We start from the raw sequence: 22,102 nt of genomic DNA, 5'->3' as shown, positions 1-22,102 counted from the left end.
AGACATGCAATGGAAGGCAGGGATGAGGCAGCATTTAAACTTTAGCTCTCATCACACTTCCTGTTCGAGGCGGGACTGTTACACCTGCGTTTCCATCTCGCACCTCTTTTGAGTCACAGAGGCAGAAGGTGATCATGAAGCTGAAATCAACACATGCTAACCCAACGCTGTTTTCAGATGTCTGATCCTGCAAGGCCGGGTTGCTATTTGAAAGTACTCTGATACGAAACCTCAATGAACAAGCAAAGGCAAGCAGCTTCTCGGAACCTGTGGAATCTTTTAAAGGAAATATAGCACTGACCTTGTATGAAAAGAGTGATAAAATAAAATAGAGATAATTCATTTATCATTTATCTCTCATACGGTAATACTGTGATTTTATTGGGTTTGAACTAACCTCCCAATATTAGAGTTTCACAACAGTTACTGCGGCCAAAAGCGTTCATGAAAACGATATGATAAAGAATACATTAGAAAACTTGGCAAAAAAAGACAATATTGCTGTCTACTATTTCAACTGTGTTGATTTTTTTGTTGATTTACACCCTAAATAGGAGATAAGTAGCTGTAAGAATTGTACAAAAAACTCGATTTGCATCAGCTCTGATCAAATCACAATATAAGTGTATTATCAACATCATATCAGTATTGCCTTCATATGATATGGATATCACGACAGCCCTAAATCAAACACATTTGACCAAATAAGCTGCTGCTGAAGTGTTTCTACACTGCTTCGCCGTCAGTTTATTATTTGTGTTGTGGAGCCCCTACCCTAACTCTGATATTACCAAACACAAAGCGGCACACCGCATTTATTTCCGATGGGAGTCACTGATTTTTCAAATGAATTGATCATATACACGATGACCTTCATTCAAGAAAAAACTGTGTTCACAATCTGACATTTAACCAAAGCCTTGATAGTTTGTTTCGTGGCAAAGTTTGGGTTAGGGTTAGGGTTACACACTGCGAGCTGTGTAGACCGTGCAGACCGAAGTGCAGACCGAGCGGTAAACACTGTAACAGGCGCGGCTGTCGGCAGGTGGCAGCACGCAGTCATACGAAGGGAGAGAAAATAGTGCTGAGCGATTGTGAGATCTGACTTGTTCCTGGAGAACGATTTTGTAATGCAAATGTATTACTCTTTTGAAGGCATATTGTTTTGAGACGCAAACCGCTTTATTTTTTAAACCCCAGCCAACTAGCCGGACTACTTTTGTCAACGCCAAAACAAGGCTGGAACTCACAACACGCAGCAGGGGGTAAGAAAATATTCATAAATGATATTACTCGTTTGGGATGTCATACAGCTTCATGTCAAAAGAGGCGAACTATCCCTTTAACATCATTGCGGTTTTATGCGCAAACATCAGCTGCTATTAATATTTGTAAATGTGTATCTGTGTGTTTGCCGAGGCTTATGAGAGTTATTTTGTGCACATGGGGGAGGCAGATGGTGGGGACAGATTTGCATTCCTCAGACGTCTTTCCCGCTTCTTTAAGTCTTCGCCCCTCCGCAGAACATACCATACGGAACATACCTAGTGTTTTTTCTTTTTTAGGGATGCGCTGTGTCGATATACAGAAAAATAATGGTTTCCATTCCATATTTCACGTATATAAAACAGGATGGTGAGTGTGTTGCGTACTGGTAGACGGGGGCTGGTGAAAGAAAGAGAAAGGCAGACACAGATATATTCACAGAAAGGTTCAAAGGTTAAGCTGCCTCGATGCCGGATCCCCAACAAAAAGTTTCTCGTTGCCAAGTCTTTATATCTGGAGGGGCACTTCTGACTCTCCATCTGTTGCCATCTGTGCCTTCTCTGTCCCCATTCTAGTGAGGCATGAGGATGGATTCACCACTTTGTATCAGAGACAAGCCCTGGAACAGTATGGAGCAAGACAAACAGTAATTGTTCTCTCCATGGTCCTGGTGCGTAGCCTGTGAGTCAGGTGGGAGGTTACGGTGTTTGACTTGAATCCCTCTGACATCCTGCCCCTTTTGTCAGTTCTTGAAGATGAATGGATTTTCTATTTTGTGAGACTCTGTGAGTTTAATGGTTTTTATTCTGGATATACCAAAAAATTTGGATGTACCTGATGTGCACATCAGACCAAGAAGACTCCCTAATGGCTGGCATGTTCTGTCATGAGTTGCATACACAGCAAACAATACTTTAGGCGACCCGCTGTCAGACAAATTCTTTTTGAGGCATATGGGCTAAAATCATTTGAGAGCAATTCAACATTGAGCAATTGCAGATCCACAAAGCCTGAAGAATATATGTCACATCCCTTTACAAACACACTCGCACGTGCACAAACGTGCACCTTTCCTTTCTTGCTTCTTCTATCCTGCAGTGTGTAACAACATGAAACAGCATGCCCCACAGCTCTTAAGTTTTCAAATACAGCACACTTGCTCATCTTGATCCGAACCCAGAGCACATAGCGTATGAGTTATGCCACCGAGTCACGGCTCTCATTCCGTATGCAAGGCCTACTTTTTTTTTTTTTTTTTTTTTAAAGATCCATGCATAAACCTCTAAATCTCTCCTGAAGTGTTATTTGAGATAAATGGCACGCTGTATGTAAAGAAACAAATGGCACAGAACATCTGGTTAGAGCTCATCTGAGAGAGTTACACTGAATCGGACCGATTGTGTTTAAAATGCAACTGGAGCAGCATGCATTTTACATTAGTGTATGAGTCAGTAAGATCAGGGTGGAATACATAATACTGTATGAATAGACTGTCGATGCTTCGTGAGGGTTGGATTAGACAATGATGATTAACAGTCCACGCTTTCTGCCCTACTTGGTTTTGGGAAACAGCACCCATGTGCCTACTGCTCATCTTTTTTGGGAGGTTTTCATTTCATTCTGAATGTCTGTGTCTCTACATGGCTGCTGTGTGCACACCAGCTTGCTTAATGTTTAGAAGTGCGCAGCGACTCTATAGAAGACTCATTATCCACTGGCAGAGAAACAAGTCTGAATAAGACCCAGATTTGATATGCACTTGCTTAGAGACTTTAATGATTTGAGCATCGTCAAGCCCTCCCCCCTTTAGAGAATTGTGCCCTCATGAATAAGTGAGAGGGTTGCATAGCTAAGACAAGCACTTTAATTTTTTTCCCCTCCATCTGTAGAAGCTTTTTAATTTGCTCTTTTCTAATTTTCTTATTTTTCTTTTTGATTTTCCCTTGGAAATTGCATGAAGGGAAGAAGAAATTCCATTTGGTTAGATGTAGCACGGCTATACTGCGCGCTTCTGTGTGGAATAAGCTCATTAGGATGTAATATGGTCTTGGAATAAAGCCTGACAGTGTCTGTTGGAGCTGGTATACATTCTCGTCTTCTTGTGCACAGCTTAGCCAGTCTCCTAAGTGTGTCACTAACTGATGTACTGGCTGGTCTCGTGACCTAGATTTGAGAGAGGAAGGGGCCTGAAAACTGTTAAAATTCTCCAAGGTGCCGGTAACCTTGATTTGTGTAAATGCCGTGGGAGCCTGTGATTCTTCGACAGACAAACCCCAAACAGATTTGAAGACACGCTATGCATTTTAGACATATGAGATGGCGCTTCAGGGTTGGCATCCACATAATCAAAACGGTACGTCGTCAGACAGCGCAGAGACAAAATGAGAAAGGTGTCAGTGTCAAGGAGATGTCAGGGCGACTGCACAGACAGAATTATCAGCAACAGGGAGGGGAGGGAGAGGGGAGAGGATGACAGCATAAAGCCTGAGGCCATCCAGACACACACTTGTGACACCCCTCCCTTCCCACCATCCTCCCCCACCTCCCTGCCACCACCCAGGATCCATCACGCAGGGAGGGCTCTGGTGGATTGTAGGTGAGCGCTGGACCGAGAGGATTCCTCTCAATAGTGGTTATTCAAGCTGGTTTGACACCACCAACAGCACCCATGGGAACTACAGGCATGGGTGCAGCAGAGGAGTAATCACCCCCCGTTCAGCCGCCCTGAAACCTTCAATCCCTTCTTTGTTTCCGAATGGCCCACATTGCTTTATAATAGGGACGGTGGCGCTCTCAATGTTCCAGTTGTTTTCTCATTTAGTCCACCAGCTTTTCCCAACTTCATTTCCAATTTCAAGTTCAATTTTCTTTCGGTCTGTCTTTGCTCGCTGCTGCTAATTTCCCATTCAATCAGCATTTCCCATTCTATAAATATTTATGCAGGCGTGCACAGACACAGTCGCTGGGACACACGCTCTCATCACACACTCAGAAGCCTCAAAACGTCAAGTAGGGGTTGACGGTAAAGTTTCAGTATCGTGTTGAGCTGGCACATCCTCATTACATGTAAGCCCTCTCTTTTCATTTTAATGTTCTTGTGTCTTGTCCTCACACTTTTTCTTTTACTCTTTCACTGCAGGTCAGGACCGCAGTGAGGCGGGGCTTATTAAGCGTTTCCGCGGAGATGGCGTACGCTACAAGGCCAAGCTGATCGGGATTGATGAGGTGACAGCCGCGCGCGGGGACAAGCTGTGCCAGGACTCCATGATGAAGCTGAAGGTGCAGACTTCCTCTGTGTGTGCGTGTGTGTGTGTGTGTGTGTGTGTGTGTGTGTGTGTGTGTGTGTGTGTGTGTGTGTGTCTGTGGGGACATCATTGAGCTCCCTCTCATCAGCTCAGTCTGATTTAGAAAAGGCATGCTCGGCCATGACTGCATTGTCTTTTGAGTGAATCATGGGAGCTGTCCTCTCCTGTGTGTGACTCACTGAGGCTCCATTTAAACTGACCAGATGGAACAAACGAAAGTCCAGACATATTATGCCATAGCTCTTCGTTATGTAAAAGCTACAGTCAGGTTAGTTTTACATGTTGTGCTAAATGGCGAGGCCTCATTATTCCAATTCTTCTCTAATTGGCTGCTTTATATTTAGCATGGTGTTACGCTCTTTGCATTTATTCATACAGATTTTTAACCTCTGAGGCAAACTGGCTCCCTGTTCCAAAGACTAAGCTTTATCTCACTTAAGTTGAAAATCACCCCCCCCCCCCCCCCCCCCCCCCCCCAACTTTGCCTCAATTAGTGTCTGTCTCCTTTCTGTTTTCTTGTGTCACTCACAGCGCTCTATTTTTACAAAAGTTCATGATGTTACACCTGTGGCACATATGCCAAACTGCGATAACACGACCCAGAAAAAATAACAGCCAGTGTTCTTTAAAAGAAAATTAGGTCAAATTCTGCCCCACAGTAAAGCACACAGTCAAAAATAGTCTGGATATGGGTGATTGTGGATGAAAGGTTTGAGTAGTCTTGAAAGTACACTAAGTGTGCCTTCTTTGATGGAGATAATTCACCTTTCTTCAAGCTCTCTCCTAAATCACTCAGGCTACATATAAGAATAGAAGTAGAGAAAATGTTTGCACTATTACAAATTATCCTTGAGATAAAGATAAACTAAGGATTTTAGTATGTAGATCAAACATAATTTCTCAGATTAATATTGTGTTACTTTCTTATCTACATGATATATAACAACGACCTTATTTCTGGTTTGGCTGCCACATTTATCACTCACAAATTTGGCATGATGGACAAAAAGGTGTAACTGTGTTTTCCATATGTGTACGCACGGTCGTTAAAGGAACTGGGGGAAAGAAAACGCTAAAAGCCATGGGAAAATGCCTGGCGCTTTATGTCCCAGCTAAAAAGTGGTGGATGTTTTTAATGTTTTAATTATTCTATTGACAATGGATCAAGTCTGTTTAACAGCTTTGTTTGAATCACTTTAATAGTGAAAGGAAAACTCCAATAATAAACAGGGCAGATCCATTGCTAGTTGAAAGCAAAGAATATTAGCACCAGGGATGCTAGCCATACAGCTGTACAGGGGCACAGGCCCCCAGCCAGAACACCACCACCAACACTGCCGCACTGTATACAGAAAATGTGCCTGTAGCCTACTGGATGCATAAGAACATTTATTCAAATTTGCATGAACCTCAACAGGTTTAACAGAGCTATAGGCTATCTAAGCAGACAGAAGCACTTTTGAGTTCAGCCATTTAGCTTTTCAATTCCTCTTTCAGTAGCACATCAAACATAATCAAGTAAGCCTTTTACAAGAGGTAACATTACTCAAAAACACAGTATGCACAGTATTACAATTTTCAACAGATACAAAATAATGAACAATATTTCATTCCAGGTACTGAACATTTTTTTAATCTTACTGCAGCACAGTCAATAAATACTTCTACAAGAGGGAATATTGCAAAATAAGAATTAAATTAAGAGTACCTGATATGGTATGATAAGTTATTCCACTGATTGAGTAGCCTTTTAAACTAGCCTACCCACTTTTTACCCATTTATAATGCTTAATATAGTTTAGTAAATAGGCTATAATAGGCAGAATAGGATATTGTCTGGCGTTAATTCATGGAACCAGACACTTTGGCATGAGAAATTACATTGGCCTAACAGGTAGGCATGAGCGACACAACAGAGAAAACAAATCTCTCACCTCCCTCCACTTCTTGCTCAGCTCTCCTTGTTGCTTCTCTGTCCCTGACTCCCCTCTGTAAGAATTTCCTTATGTCCATGACCACGGTGACAGCAATCCATCAATGTGTAGTGGTTCATATAGCCTACTACGCTTCGATTGGCAAAATGTGTGGGCTACTATTCGCTGATAAATATGACAAGTGGGCCGCAGTATCTTGCCTTCCAACTCTGATTTTGCATGCTACGCGTCACACATGGTCCATTCGCTGAACATGCACAGATGCACCCAATGCCTACGAATACAACCTCTTCACTTCACTCTTTGGTAGATCTATGCAGCATTGGCTAAAGTAGGTTACGTGGTTGAAATAGGGAAAATCGGGTCTGTGTTATTCTTCCTTGGCATATCAGTCGTAGCGTAGTCTGAAGGATGTATGTGGGAATTTTTACAGGGGCACAACGCATGTTTACCGGGGCACGTGCCACGGTAAACAGTGTCTGGTGACGTGCCTGATTAGCACCCAGGACCAGCGGCTATATATAAATAGTGAATACAGAAGTCAGAAATGGAGTTTTCTAGAACGCAATTCTCAGAGACGAGGTTGAAATAATGTAAAACGCTGGGTGCAAGGTAAACCTGTATGATTGTTACATTATCAGGGAGCCTGCAGCGTCTTTATTTTCAACAAGAATAAGGAAAAGCTGCCCGTGAGCGTCTTTGTAGGTGGCAGGTGGATAAATCCCACTCGAAAAGAAGACACATATGGAAGGCTTCTTAAGTATCTTCCCACAGACTTTGCTAGAGATTAAATGTGTGGGAAGCCCCACTGGAGGAGCGGTATAGCCAGAAGGCAAACCTTCTCATCACCCATATCCATTCCAAGTGATATGTCCTATAAAAAAACTTTTTCACTGCCTTGATCTGACATTTCATCAGTGTCCTCCATATGACTCCCAGCAGTAACAAGACACCAGCCAGTTGCAGTCAATGGAGCAGTCGATACAGTCCTGCTATTATCTGGACAGTGGCTAGAAGAAGGGATGGGTCTCTATTCAGCTTCCTCTTGCTGCTATCAGAACTAATCCACCAAATGGAGAAGCCAATGGCTGATCGACTCTTATGCCCACCTGCCTCTTTCTCACTTACTTCATCTCTTTCTTATTCCTTGTTCTTTTTTTATGTTTCCCCTGGAGATTTATACTCTCAGGTTCCCTATTTCCTGCAAGAAAATGCTCTATATTCATGTATGTAAAGTGTCATTTTTTTTCTTTACATAAACTCCAGCTTGATGATATTTAATGCAATCCACAATGGCCAGGTTCAAAAAATTAGAAAAGCTTTAAAGCAGAAATTCTAAGGAGACAGCATTCTGGTGCACAGAGGAGGTCAGCCACTTGTTATCAAAAACCAACCTGCAGTTTTGATTGGCAAATTCAGCAAAGAAGGCGAGACTTTCTTCTCTTATCTTCGCTCCTCTTTTCCTTTCTTCTTTCTTCTTTTTTTCTCCCAGGCGTTGTTCCATGAAAGACATGTCAAGCACACAGGTCGCATCAAATGGAACACGGTGGAAATTTTAATTGTTTTCTTTATCAGAGCCGAGCGAATAAGAAAAAGGAGCTGCTGAGAACCATGGGAAAGGAATACTTCAAAGGCTCGAATGGTTGTTCAGTCAGCACTATGTCAAGTTGCCGGAGCAAGCCGGTCAGTCAGCAAGTCTAACATCATTGTAGTGAGCTTGCACTTGTGTTATGTCACGTTGAAGCACAGTAGATCTTCTCAAAGAAAAAAATAAAAGTGCTTGGGAAAAAAGTCGTTAATACCAAAAAGGCTCACTGCACAAGTCGATGTGTGAATCCCTCTGAGGTCGAAGCTTTACGAAAAAATGGGAAATAACAGTCTGTCCTTTGAAACTTCATGTAACCTACCCCCAATCTTCCCCTTGAATCCTGTCCCAAAAATCCCCTCCCAACCCTCTCCTACTGTAACAATCACCTAAGCCGGAGGAGAACCAGACAAACTCTCTCTAATGCCGTGCTCATGCTCTTTCATCTGCTCATGTCGTCTCCTTTAATCTCCTGCAGGGAATGGCTTCCTCGGCGCGTTCCAAAGGGGAGCACAAGCAGAGAGTCTTCTTGACGGTGTCTTTTGGGGGGATCAAGATTTACTGTGAAAGATCAGGGGTGAGTAGCATGTCAGTGAGCAGGCCAGTGCCAGCTGTGAACCTACCGTATAGGACATCCAGAGGGCACGCGCTTGCACGGCTCACTTCACAACAGCTGCTGGGGCCGCCATCTTAGGAGCCTGACCGGCACACTTCACATAATAGTGTGGCTGCAACACCGAGACGTTTCCATCACTCTATTTACCAAAAGTTGGAATTTTTTCTTGCAATATTGATTTGAATCAAGCCATCATAGTTTCTCCTCAAAGCAGTTTGGCCTTCAGCTCATAAAAAATTAAATTAAACCTGATAGCATCAAATTAAGAGTCTTTAATTTAATAAATGACTGCGAGTAACATACATCCTAGTGTGCTTGGGTTATGCCGCAATACCTACTTTAGATCACTCAGACCTGTCTGTCTGCTAATGTGAGCAATGTAACGGTGATGTTATGAGAGTTGTGCCGTTTCTGCCTCCGTCCAGGCCTCTACGCCTCTGGCGGGCTCGGGGGCTTGCTGTTCTATTAAAGTATGATCGAGGGGCCCGGTTCTCCCCTGTCCTGCGGCGTAGCGTTGACTAGATAGGCCCACTCTGCTCATCAGCACTAACCACTAATTAGCTCTCAGTTCCACCCTTTAATGATCATTGCTGCTAATGCTAATTACACCGTGGCTCCACCTCAGCTGCCGTTAGTGCTAAAACGATAATTACACAACAGCGTTTGTCCAACAGCTGCCAACTCCCGTCCGACCACCAGCAGTCTACACTCCCTCACCGCCCAACTCAATCCCTACCTCTCCAAAAAAAAATGACACCCACCTTTGATAAATTCTCTTTTCAGCACAACTGTTATAGAGTGCTGTATCTTTCCCTGTAATGATAAAGCGGACTGAGCCTCCTGCCATGACCTACCAGCTCACAGACTTTTGACAAGCTCATTTGTTGTTTCAGAAATCATGCCCCCTAATGCTCTTCGTTCTTATTTACTGATTACAAGCACTAAATAACACCCCGTACTTAATATCTCTCTTGAGTTATTTCGGCGGAAATGGGGATCACTCCAGCACGGGCTTCGTCAGCAAGCATTTAGATGGAAATACTTTATGTAAAGCTGACATGATTTGCTGCTGAATCGAGTAGACTGGTCGCATTAGTTTTGTATTTTACATTAATCTGAAGCATTACCAGCGACAGTCCCCACTAAAAATCAGTAAATACTCAAAGAAAAGCTCCTCCCCGGTGCTTAAGCTTATCTCTGCTAATAGCAGGTGGGGGTGCCTAAATGGCAAGTGAATTATTCTCTTTTGTATGGATGGATGTATTTTCCATCAACAACACTTTGAACACAACATCAAGTGTATTTTGGAGACAGGAGCACATCATGCTCACTAATTCAGTCATTCTCCTTCTTATGCCATCACAAGCAAGCATTGTGCAACTGGATTACATCCTCAGTGACAGGCTCTGTGATCCTGTAGCAGCTATAGTATCAGTGACATATATTGCGTAATCAATATTAGAACACACTCAAATCCTCTCTTTCAGGCTCACTCTGTGTTAGCTGCTTGCATTTGGCTCAACAATATGCAAAGATGTTTAAAGTGGCTTTGACCTACTTTGTCTGCCAACACAGAGCACAGCGCTGTGTCTTATTTTAAAGTCGCGGAATATCAGATCAAACAAGATCAGGATTTGCATTTTGCATCTTAAAGAGGAAAAAGACACAGAGCAGATGTGACATCGCTCCATGTCACCTACCGGAGCCCACAGAGCCTTTGTTGATTCAGTACCTCTCATTTTCTGTGATGTAGGTGCTTCTCCATCATCACTCGGTCCATGAGATCAGCTACATCGCCAAGGACACCAGGGACCACCGGGCTTTCGGCTATGTTTGCGGGAAGGAGGGCCACCACAGGTTTGTGGCCATCAAGACTTCACAGTCTGTAAGTACTTCCTAACACGGCTGTTTAGGGACCGTTCCTAACTGCCGAAATTACAGTGCTTTGGATTAGATTTCCAAAAAATATTAATCAAGTCTTTCTGTTTACATATATTTGGCATGTGATTAAAAGTATGGATTTGAACTTCTTTGATACAATCATTCACACTTCATTTGGAAGTGGTGAGGGATGCATGTGGGCCCAGCAGAGTAAAAGCAAATGTTTCCTTGGTCCCACTGAAGAAGTACCGTGCCTCCACAGAAGTGGTTTGAGTTTCCACAAGGATTTCATCCTTGTTGATTAGTATCTGGAAAAACTAATCTTCCAAATAAATTGGCCTGATACATTGAATTTACATTATTTTGACTAGGAGCCATCCTGTAGGTCCTGTGAGTTGCTCTTTAATTCTTGCCACAAATTTTGTGACCCAAGACCAGCATTTCTTACCCTTAAAACTGTTGTTTAACTGTAACATCACAGAACTCAGCATGCATCAGAAAGACAGAAGAGTTGTTTCCACATAACCGGATGCACTCAACCCATGGATGTGTTACAGGCTGTAAAGTTACTTTCACTATGATCAAAGCAGTTTCCACTGTTTCAGACTTTTCTTCACAATCCTGCTCAGAATCTGCATATACAGAAAAGCATGCATTTTATTTGCCAGGACTACTCAAAGTTTCCCATTTGTGATCTGATCACAAAGGGTCAACAAGTGCGTGTTTATTTAAGCATTAACAGGCCTGAAATGATTCAGTGCATGGCCATAACAATTACATATCACATATTTTATACAAATACAAATTGAAAGGCTATCCAGGGCTGAAAAAAAGATCTACATTGCCTCTCGTTATTTTTATGAATGAATTCCCACATTTTCACAAGTAAAAAATGGAAAAAACCTTTGAAAGGCTTTTTTGTGTTAATTTAAAACATTTACTGTACAATGTGCCTAAGAACTGTAGAACCAACTGGGCTTAACTGTTGATGATGCATACTGTAGCTCACCAGACATTAAGTTATTTAAGATCTCCTTCATTTAACATCTTTCATTCAAATCCAGAGGAATACAGATAGCAAAAGTAGCAATCACTTGAATCTATCACTTTGTATCTGCTGCTCACTTCTTTCCCTATTTCATTGTTAGCTTATTTTCTCTCCTCTCTTTCCAATCCTCGCACCCAGGCGGAGCCTCTCATCCTTGACTTACGTGACCTCTTCACACTCATCTACGACATTAAACAGCGGGAGGAGATGGAGAAGAAAGCCCAAAAGGATAAACAGTGTGAGCAGGCAGTCTACCAGGTAGGACTCTGAGCCAATTTTTCTTTTTTTTCATTTTTCATTCGAAGGGTGAGATCACACGTTGTAACTCCGCCAGCAATTCATTCACACGTCGGTTATATTAACATTTTCAAACTTCCTCAAAAGGACTTGTCATGTTATGTCTGTTTGCACCACTGATTTGTGCACTGAACATCTATATATAAAGGAATTGAAATAGACTACACTTTTTTTTTTCACAACAGTCCAATACATGTGCCAGGAAATACAGTATGTGTTGGTATGCCTGCGATATACTAAACACAATTCATGAAAAGGGAACACACTATCTGTCTGTATTGTGTTTCATTAAACAAAAATGTAGAGATTAAAGTATTATTCTGTTTTTCATCCTCTTACCATTTTTTTTTTCTAATGAGACTGAAAACCAAAATGTGTCATCTGCCCTCTGTTCCACAAACACAGACCATCCTTGAAGATGAAGTGGATGACCCAGTCTACCAGGTAGGTTGTTTGTCACTCAGAGCAGGAACGAAACACAACTCACTTTGATACTTTGCTAGCTTCAGTGGTTTTCACACTTAAAGCTATGAATTTCTAAATAAGGGGGGGGGGGGGGGGGAGACCATTTAATCCCTAATCTATGTTTCTTTTCCAGCCACTGATCTGCTTGAATTAATGATTCATAATATTGCACCATTCCAGTAATACAAAGTAGACCATCCTAGTGGGCAGTTTTGTTCAACCATTCAACCCCCATTTTGCCAGTGCAGTGTTGTAAAACCATATTTTTGAGTGAGTCTGTGTCTGTTCTGATTTGACTGGATGCTATCCACCCCACGCACCTTTTTGCCCGGCATTTATTTGGCTGAACATTTTTTTCTGTGTTGCTCACACTGAATACAGACAACACTAACTCTTACTCTGAATGCTATGTTCAGTGATACGTCCAACTGCCTCCCAGATCACCTGTTCTTTGCTCTTGTAGTGTGTTTTACATAAAGTCATTCCATCTGCAGCTTTCGATTTATGTTGGTGTTGGTTGACAAAACTCCAGACTGGGGCCAGAAATTTAAATGGACAGTTTGACTTTTTGGGAAAAAAAAAGTTCATTCTTGATAAGTTTGATGAGAGGATCAACACCACCCTTGTGTGTGTTTGTTAAAGCTACAGCTGGAGCCAGGAACCAGAGTTTAGCTTAGCATAGCTTAGCTTAGTTTAGCTTAGCAGAAAGAACCAGCCTAGCTCTCCCTTAGTATCTGCTGTAGTTGACCAGTAACTTTCTAAACTCATTCACAGAAACGAAAATTTTCAACTCATCTCGAAAAATCAGGAATTGTCACTTTTTTTCACAGCAGAATTTCTACAGATAAGACAAAAACAAGAATAATAATATTCCTGGCTAGCTTTATTCTCCTGATTGTTTCTGGTCTGAGCAAATATTTCTTGTCAGCTAAACAGCTGCTATCTAAATATTTATTATGCAGATATGACAAAGGTAGCTTCACATCCACCAGCTTAACGTCTCCCGAAATGTCAAACTTATTTATTCTGTTTTATTTGAGATGCATAAATTACTCTTTTTACATCAACGTAAAAGGAAATAATGACATTTTTGAAATCTCAAGCAAATTCTGACCTTTCTGTGGAGTAGCATATAGTGAGGTTGATGGGTAACCTCTAGCTAAAACCTCCACGTTGCCTTGAACTATTGCCTGACCTGTTATACTTGTGCTCTTTCCTCTTCCCACCTCACTCTTTTTTTCTTTCTCTTTTCATCTCCCCATTTCTCTTTCCCATGACCTCCTTTTTTTTACACCCTCCTTTTTCCTGATCTCATTTCACTTCCCACTCGACGCCCCGCTCACTCCCTCGTGCTTTCATTTATTCCCGTCATGTCTCACCACCTCTATCTCTCTGTTTTTTATGCCATCCTCCCTCTCTGTCCTTCCATCTCATTATTTTCTGCACCTCTATGCCTTGCCCACGACTCCTGTTCTGTAGTACATAGTGTTTGAGGCTGGACACGAACCCCTCCGTGGCCCCCAGTCAGAGGAGAGCGTTTATCAGGTACAAAGACAAGCATTGCCCCCTTTTTGTCCCTCTTCCTACCCTGTAATAGATGATGATAGCATCAATACTAACAGTATTTATAATATGAAGTTACAATGTGCAGATTACTTTTGGAGTTTGAGAAGGTGTAGCTCAAAATAATCAGAAAACAATAGTGAAATAATTAAATTAAACAGTCAGCTGGTTTTAAAATTGAACTTTTAGATTTAACTTTATTTATTTAGCAACACCAGTGGTTACCCTGGTGAGGGCAAGAAAATGTTAATGCAACCGTAAACATCTACTTTGTCAGAAAAGTATCAACTTGTTTTCAAACTCATAGTTTTAAATTCTTGATTTCAAACCTCCTTTAAGTGTCTACAATATTTTCAATAATTCATTGTCAAAATATGAAAAATGTACACATTTCTGCATGTGGTTAGTGCTTACTCTTGTAAAATATACACTGCATTTGCTCTCGCTGCCTCACAATAAAAGCCACCCCGTGTTTTGGCTGTTGAATGCTTTTAAAACCGCAGCATTTCCTTTGAGCGTTAGCAGTGAGTTATTACTGATCTAATACCGTGTAAGAGAGTGACCGGTAAGCAATGAAAATGAGGGGAAAAGGATGCTGAATTACATGCATATGTCTTTCTTTGTGGATACCTAGTGTATAATCTAGGACAGGACTGGAGGACTCAGACTGCAGTTTGCAAAATACAATTATTAGTCTGCTAAAAATCTAACTTCATAAAACTCTTGATCATTTAAATGAAAGCTTTATATATATTTCATGCTTTAACTGATGTCAGACAGTGTCTTAACCAGTGTTATAGTTGTGAAACCAAGTTCCTTTTATACATTCAACACTATGACCTTTTGGCTTTAGACCATTTGAAGGATCATCGAGAACTCTAGGGACCTATCGTATGCTTTAATCCTAACATCCCCCCTTTTTTGCCTTTCTATATCTTGCCTCCCTCTGAAGATGAAAGATGTAGAGAGGGAGAGAGAGAGATTAATCACTTGCCATGCCATTTGATCTCAGAGCAAAACAAGATCAATAGACTTGGGGCAGAACAGAACCGAAAGTTAACCAGTTGAGGGAGCAGTTGGAGAGGTGAGCAGCAGGGTTAAGAGCAACAAATTGCTCTGATGGCTGTGAGGGAAATAAACGAAAAAAAAAAGCCAGAGCTGAGGCGTTTTGATATAATTATGAACCAGAATAGACTGCTGTAGAATAACAATAGTTTTTTTTAGCACAAACATAACCTTCTTCAAGCATTGTTTTCAATCAATATCGATTTAAGCAGGATTGATTCAGCAGGACAACTGTAGACTATGCATAATCACATTGAGCTAAGAGATAAATGTAAATTTTGAAAAAATGTTTAAATAGATTTTTATCTGCTTTCTCTATTTTAAAAGACGTGCTTCAGGTTTTTTTTATAAGTTCCTGTTTTTAAATATCTAGCTGGTAAAGAAAACATTAAAGGTTGATTTGTGACTTACATCAACGTCCAATCTAATGCAGGTCCCAACCAGTCAGCAGAAGGAAGGGATCTATGATGTCCCAAAACGTCATTTCATGACTGTAGGTGTTTTCATTTTTATTAATTTTCTTCTCTTTCTTTTTTTTACTCCACTCCTTGCAAACCTCTCTTTAAAATCCTCTTGAAGGAAGTGCCTTAAGCCACCTCTGACAGCCTCCATATTACAATATTTTGCTTTGCTGTATCAGTGGTTGTCATCTATCGCTGCCAAGAGACACTCAAAAAGACATTTCTCAAGTCTCGGACAAGTCGGGCAATGTTCTAAGTGTCCATTCGCTTGCCGTGATGATTATGAGGCAATTGGTCATGCCAAACCTTGGAGAGTTAAAACCAATGAATTGGTTCACCAATGTAACACATTAGCAATTTCACAGAAAATGAGTTTGGCAGGCTTTGTATCTTCAATCCAGACTTGTACAGAGCTGAATCCATGTCGTGACCAGATGGTCAAGAAAAAAAATCTGTTTGCTTGTCCCGTCTGACGAGAACTGTGGACTGGCTACATGCTGTTTATAAAGGAGTGGCTGTTTCGTCTTCCTCAGAGGATGAGCATGAGAAGTTTGTAGGTGGGTGTTGGGTTGAGCTGCATGCAGTGTAGTCACAGCTACATACAATCAAGGCCAACAAACACTCACACACCTTGTAGCATCTTGAAATAAAGCATTTTCTACAGTGAACTACAGATTTTGATTCACCTCTTTTTTTTCCTCATCAGACTGAAAGTAGATTTCATCTCATCTTCATAGGTTTTATGAGTTTTTCACCACCCTGCAGTGACCACGCTATTACATCTCTAAATCGCTAATAGAAAGAGAAACATTTCTTTGAGCCCATTTTGCTAAACATTCACCCAGAGAGAATTCCCGCCCAACTTCCAGAAACAACGGCAGCAGAGTGCTTCCCTGCTCTCCGCTGTTTGTGTGCTTGTAGCTCAGCATATCAAACAGATAAACTGTCTTGGCCCTGTTGCTATCTCACCCAAACAGCCCATGCCAGTTAAAGTAGCAGCGCTTCCATATCTCTTAAGTGTTACTGCTTGTCTGTTCATTCAGTTGGAGCTTTGTGAGAGCCTCGAGCTACCCTGATGTGTGTCAATGCCTGCAGGGACAGACCTCTGTAAAATGTTTACTTTTTTTGCCCCTCACTGGTTTCAAAGTGCCGTGCAAACTGTATAATTTGTCATGTCCAAGCCTATACGAGGAGGACATAAACACCGTGTCAGCAGCAATGGCCATTGCTGCAGTTCCCTTCTCTTTCTTTTTTTTGCAGTATCGTGTTTGTTCGTGTTTACCTATAGCATGCAAATCTTGTGTGTTTTGTGTGAATTTCTGTGCATACACAGTGATTCATTGTCTGCTTGTGCATGGTCCCAGCATTCCATGCAACTTTTCCATCCCATAGCCTCTTGCATAAGCCATGTCCCCTCTCCTTTAAGTAGGGTGAGAGGGGGGTGGAGTAGGGGGTCACATCTGCCTGTAGGGAGAGGCGGCCTCATGGTCTCGGTTGGATGGTTTCAGGAGCTCCTTCATTCATTAGATGAAATAAACACCCCACTCTGTGTATATATCTACTCATAGAATACAATCAGCATGATAAAGCCACCCAGGCTCTCATGGGGGCCTCTCATGATTGGCAGACATAAGAATATCTAATCAGAGTCTGTTTCATAGTACCCAATAGCCTTTTACCCACTCAATTATAGCAAGCCATGAAAGATTCATTTTAGATCCATTATCTGATAATGAAATGAGGGGATATTTGTTGCTTGCCATCCGCAGCACAAACTGCCTTTATGAAAAGATTTCACTTGCCACACCGATCCACCCGTGCGACCACCATACCCTACATTGAGATAAATTCAGGTTTGAATGATTGTGAAGTCCCACAGCGTGATGTATCACTGGACTCTTTTCTTTCTCTCTCCCTCATCCCATGGTTCTACTCAGAACATCAACCACTTTGATCTTTTCGGCGACATGTCCACTCCTCCCTCGGTGAGTGCCTCACACAAAACCAATCCCTCTCTCGCGCGTTTGTGAAAATCGATGCAGGTTCTCATCGGGGCATTTGTGGAGATCTAAATTACTCAAACAAATGACAGATACTGGACATCAGACGTGATGTGCGACATGGTGACTTTTAGCTGACTTTGATAGCGGTGACATTCGTGTGTTTCCTCCCAGATGCCTCCATCACCTGCCAACACACTGGACCCGAGTAGGAGCAGCCGCCAGCAGCAACACACGCCGGCTGAGCTGTACGCCCCCTTCAGCCCCACCTCCGTACCATCAGGTAGCTATCCACACTCAATCCTCTTGCATATTTTCCACGATAAGTTACATCACCCTGTTTGCAACAGGTTAGGACAATTTATCAATGTACCATTAATAGCATTATCAGCTGTATGTCCATAAGATAATCATATATTACTTCCTGTCCCAATTCCACAAGAAGAAACTCTTGTCACCTCCACTAAAAAGGGATGGCATTTGGGTTTCCATAGCTGTTTTTTTATTTATATTAGAAGATGAGAATGTGCGCATTTCAATGGGATTAGTAATACTTTCGCTATTGTGTTTCGGGTGTTTTCTGATCATTTCTAAGGGTCTGCATTAGGGACAACAAAAACAACTTCTGACCTGACAAAGATTAAAATGATGCGACTGCACAGTCAGTAAGAATTTGGAATCAGTTTAGGAGCTCATTTGCTCTCCTCAATCTCTCCCTCTCCGCTCCAATAGTTAAAAAACATATGTTTACCCCTTCAATACTAGACGGAGCCTTTGGTATCTGGCTTAAGAGTGGGATCCTAGCATTGCAGGACCTCTATGTAGACAATAATTTTGCATCTTTTTAGATATCTACAATTGCGAAACTTTATAGCCTCACACTCCAAATACATCTCTGTTAGATTCTATTTTCAAGTTCAGGACAGATTTAAGACAGATTATAGGTAGGATATATAACCTTCTCAATCTATATTATCTGAAAACTCAGATCACCTCAAAAACAAATGGGAAGAGGATTTAAATGTGCAGATCCCAGACGTAATCTGGCAGAAAATTATCCAAAGGATTCACTCATCATCCATTTGTCAACGGCATGCTGTTGTGCAATTCAAGATAGTACACCGACTTCACTGGTCGAAGGTTAGGTTGTCTAGAATTAGACCGGAGTTGGACCCTACATGCGATAGATGCAAGCAAACTCCTGCAAGTCTATTACATATGTTCTGGACATGTCCAAGACTCTATCATTTCTGGAAATCTATTTTCAAACTTTCTCTAAAGTGCTAGAAGAGCCATTGGATCCTTCCCCCTTTATTTCCCTATTTGTGTACGTCTCAGTAATTATAAGTGCAACATGTTGGCCTTTTGCACCTTGTTGGCCAGGAGACTTATACTGTTCAGGTGGAAAGACCCTCTCCCCCCTACGCATTCTCATTGGGTCAAAGAGATTATCCAATATCTTAAACTAGAGAAGATCAGATACTCTCTGCAGGGTCTGCTCAGAGATTCTATGCAGTTTGGCAGCCTTTCTTGACATTTGTAGAAAAAATGGAAGCAGAGAATGTAACCCCATAGACTTGTTTTGTGCTGTGTCTGTTTTTTTGTTGTTGTTGTCTTTTTGTGGGCTTTTTTTTCGTTTGCGTGTCTCTCTGGTGGGTCTGACTGGTGGGGTGGGTAGGATGGGTGGATACTGGGGATTAGACTAGATACAGTATACTGTTTGTATTATGTATATTGTGAAAATCTTCAATAAAAAGACGTGATCAAAAGAAAATGATGCGACTCGGCTGTTTCCAGTCTGGGCTGGCAGAAAATAAACTCAAAGGACTGATAGGCATCTCCTCGGATATGATATGTTACCTAGATAATCCCAGAGATTACAGTCATTCCTGAGGAATAGCTCTGTCCATCCTTGTGGATGTCCTCCGCACTGTTATTTTCCAGTTAGAACAACCATTTCTTCTACTAAATTACAGCAAAACGGAGTAGTAACACAAAGGATTTCTTGCTGCCATGCTGCATTAAAAATGGATTGAAATAATAAATCAGACAGGCTATGTTTTCTCTTCTGGTGTTTTTCTTTATTTAAAAAGTTCCATAATACAGGCAGTTTTGACACAAACAAGAAAAGGTGCCTCGCCTCTCTGCTACATCTGACACCCTATGCCCCTGTTAGTGGTATAATTCTCTCCTTGATTGCATCAGCACAAGTTCAACATTGGATAACTCTCAGTGTGACTCAAACATTGCAAGCATTTGATAGAGTAAACCAAAAACGCAGCAGAGCCGGAAAAACCAATAACTAAATGGATAAAATAATAACTAAATACAAAAACAAACCAGATGGCAATTGACTAATTTAAAACAGACTACAGAGAATGACCTTCAGGACAGTTACGGCGAGGACCTGACAAAGAGCTTAACAAAGGAGGATATACACCGAGGAGAACTAAGGAGGAAGTGACTGCAGTTGTGGTGGATTGAGTGGAGACAGGTGTGGAAGTGGAGAACCAAACAAGGAAACTGAGGGAACTATGCGTCATGACAACATCTAACCACAGGACTGAATGCAGGGGAAAAGTAAGCTTAACCAAGAACACTGAGCCAAAAGAGTAAAAAAAAAAGATCACAGCGAAAAGACGAGGAAGTCAAAGGACGAAAGAATGAAAACACACGAAAAAACCAAGAGAGTAAAAGACCAATCATGACTAGACAGATGAATGATTTGAACCAATGGCTCAAGAAGACAAACAAGAAAACAGAATAGTAACAAAACACAGAAAAACCAAGACAAAAGAAATCCAAAGTCCAATAATTCACAATTCCTAACAGTATTAGTAGAGGAGCTTTTTGTAATATTGAATGTAGACGTATTTAACTTACGTATTCTGTTTTCATATTACAATGATTTTTGCTTTCTTCTTCTTCTTTAGTATCCTTTTATAATTGCCTATCTCCCATCTGCCTCCATGTCTTGTTTTCCTCTCAGGTTATATGACCATGGGACCAGTGCAGGCAGCCCAGTGGGCTCAGCAGCCGTTTTCTGCCCAAGCTCAGACTCTGGCCTTCCCCGTGCAGGGGCCCCTCCAGGTAGCTCAGGTTCTCCCTGGTGGTCAGCCAGTCATCTGGAGTCAGGCCAACATTTTCCCTGCCACCCAGCAGCAGTGGGCAGCCATGGCGGCCTACATGCCGACCCAGACGATGGGCGTGGGGGGCCACGCCATCCCAGCTGCCATGCTCCAAGGCTTGGTACCCATCACCACCGTGTGCCCCCAAGCCTGCGACCTGTCAGCCCCGTCCTCAGCCATCACCAGCCCCCAACACACGGCTGACCCCACCCTGCTCCAGAGGCAGCTTAGCCTGGGGAAAGAAGGGCTCGGTGCGGACTCAGATGCAGGGGAAGGCCCTTCGACATCGGGAGCAGCAGGTCCTGCGTCAGCAGCAGTGAGCAGGTGTGGAACCCCGGGCCTCATAAGTGTACTGGACACACTGGCCTGCAGTCAGCTGCTGCCAGCACAAACCGCTGCCACCCAGGAAGAAGAAGGTAGCTGTAGCGATCTGGATCTCTCTAGGATGACTCTGAGCCCAGGTACCTCCACATCACCGTCTACTGAGTCACGTAAGTCTTTGTGTTTCTTTTATTTTAAAAGCTTAAAACTTGCCTTGCATGTTTAAAAAAACCTCAAATCTCAGTCCCAGACATTCATGGTCGCCAGATGCTTTGTTGTCTTCAGTGAAATATCTATTGAATGGGTTGTCTTGAAATTCACTCACTAAACTGAGGCGATGAACATTAGATACATCCAGCAAAGCAGATGACAAGAAATAAAGGTCAAGATGTAGATTTATTTTTCGCAACACATTCACTCGACATTTATCTTCCTTTCCTCGCAGCGTCCACTCCAGCCCCTCAGCAGAGCTCATCTTCAGACTGCCCCCCCTCCCAGGCTAGTGACCCCCCCACAGATCACTCCCCAGTTGAGCCAGAGGATAACGCCAAGGAGGAACAGTCCGTGAGTGCCGGCCCGCCTGGACCACATATCAGTCAATGAGATTCATGGATTAGATGTAGCAACTGACTGGCATGATTGTCATTGATTACTGTCACATGGATGATCTGTTCTCAGCTGTGCTACATGTAGTTACGCAGTGCGGGATGTTATGCGATTATGGCAAACAGGATTGAGTTCCCTCTTTTTCTATTTGAGGAAAATGCCAAATCAATTAAAACATTAAAGGTCAAATGTGATTTAAACGTGTGTTGATTAGATCATATATAATATGGTGAAATCATATTTCAGACTCATCATAGTTGGTGCCATTTTCCTAAATATTCAGGCTGTAAATGTGGGGGTCCTAACAAGTTGATAAACGTGAGATTGAATTGGATTTTTTCTTCTCTCAGGAGTGTGTTGATGCAAGATCGGAGTCTCAGGCTCCCGGCGGAGCTGCTGAGCCTGTGGATCAGACCTGTCCACAGGAAGACAGCTAGACAACAACAGACAGTGTGAAAGTGAGCATTTCTTCTATTACTTCCCAGAGTTATTAATCAGCTGTCTTCGCATTGTGACACTCGCGTCTTTATTTGTCATCCTGGTGCCTAAGCTGCTTCCCTT

At 42.2% G+C, this 22,102-nt stretch overlaps 1 protein-coding gene across 1 annotated transcript in view; it reads left to right on the top strand.

Annotated features, from left to right (window-relative positions):
* Positions 1-22,102, top strand: part of LOC142399541 (uncharacterized) — a 59,948-nt gene that overhangs the window by 25,831 nt on the left and 12,015 nt on the right. Inside the window, exons 3-14 of the mRNA XM_075484265.1 lie at positions 4,406-4,545; positions 8,569-8,667; positions 10,460-10,591; positions 11,774-11,893; positions 12,338-12,376; positions 13,877-13,942; positions 15,459-15,518; positions 17,424-17,477; positions 17,661-17,769; positions 20,476-21,105; positions 21,381-21,499; positions 21,892-21,975. Coding sequence (XP_075340380.1) covers positions 4,406-4,545; positions 8,569-8,667; positions 10,460-10,591; positions 11,774-11,893; positions 12,338-12,376; positions 13,877-13,942; positions 15,459-15,518; positions 17,424-17,477; positions 17,661-17,769; positions 20,476-21,105; positions 21,381-21,499; positions 21,892-21,975 — 1,652 coding nt within the window. The remainder of the gene's footprint in view (positions 1-4,405; positions 4,546-8,568; positions 8,668-10,459; positions 10,592-11,773; positions 11,894-12,337; positions 12,377-13,876; positions 13,943-15,458; positions 15,519-17,423; positions 17,478-17,660; positions 17,770-20,475; positions 21,106-21,380; positions 21,500-21,891; positions 21,976-22,102) is intronic.

The sequence above is a fragment of the Odontesthes bonariensis genome, chromosome 14, assembly GCF_027942865.1.
Source record: "Odontesthes bonariensis isolate fOdoBon6 chromosome 14, fOdoBon6.hap1, whole genome shotgun sequence".
Taxonomy (NCBI): Eukaryota; Metazoa; Chordata; class Actinopteri; order Atheriniformes; family Atherinopsidae; genus Odontesthes; species Odontesthes bonariensis.
Note: the sequence above shows the minus strand (reverse complement) of the source record. Positions and strands in the feature narration are given on the sequence as shown.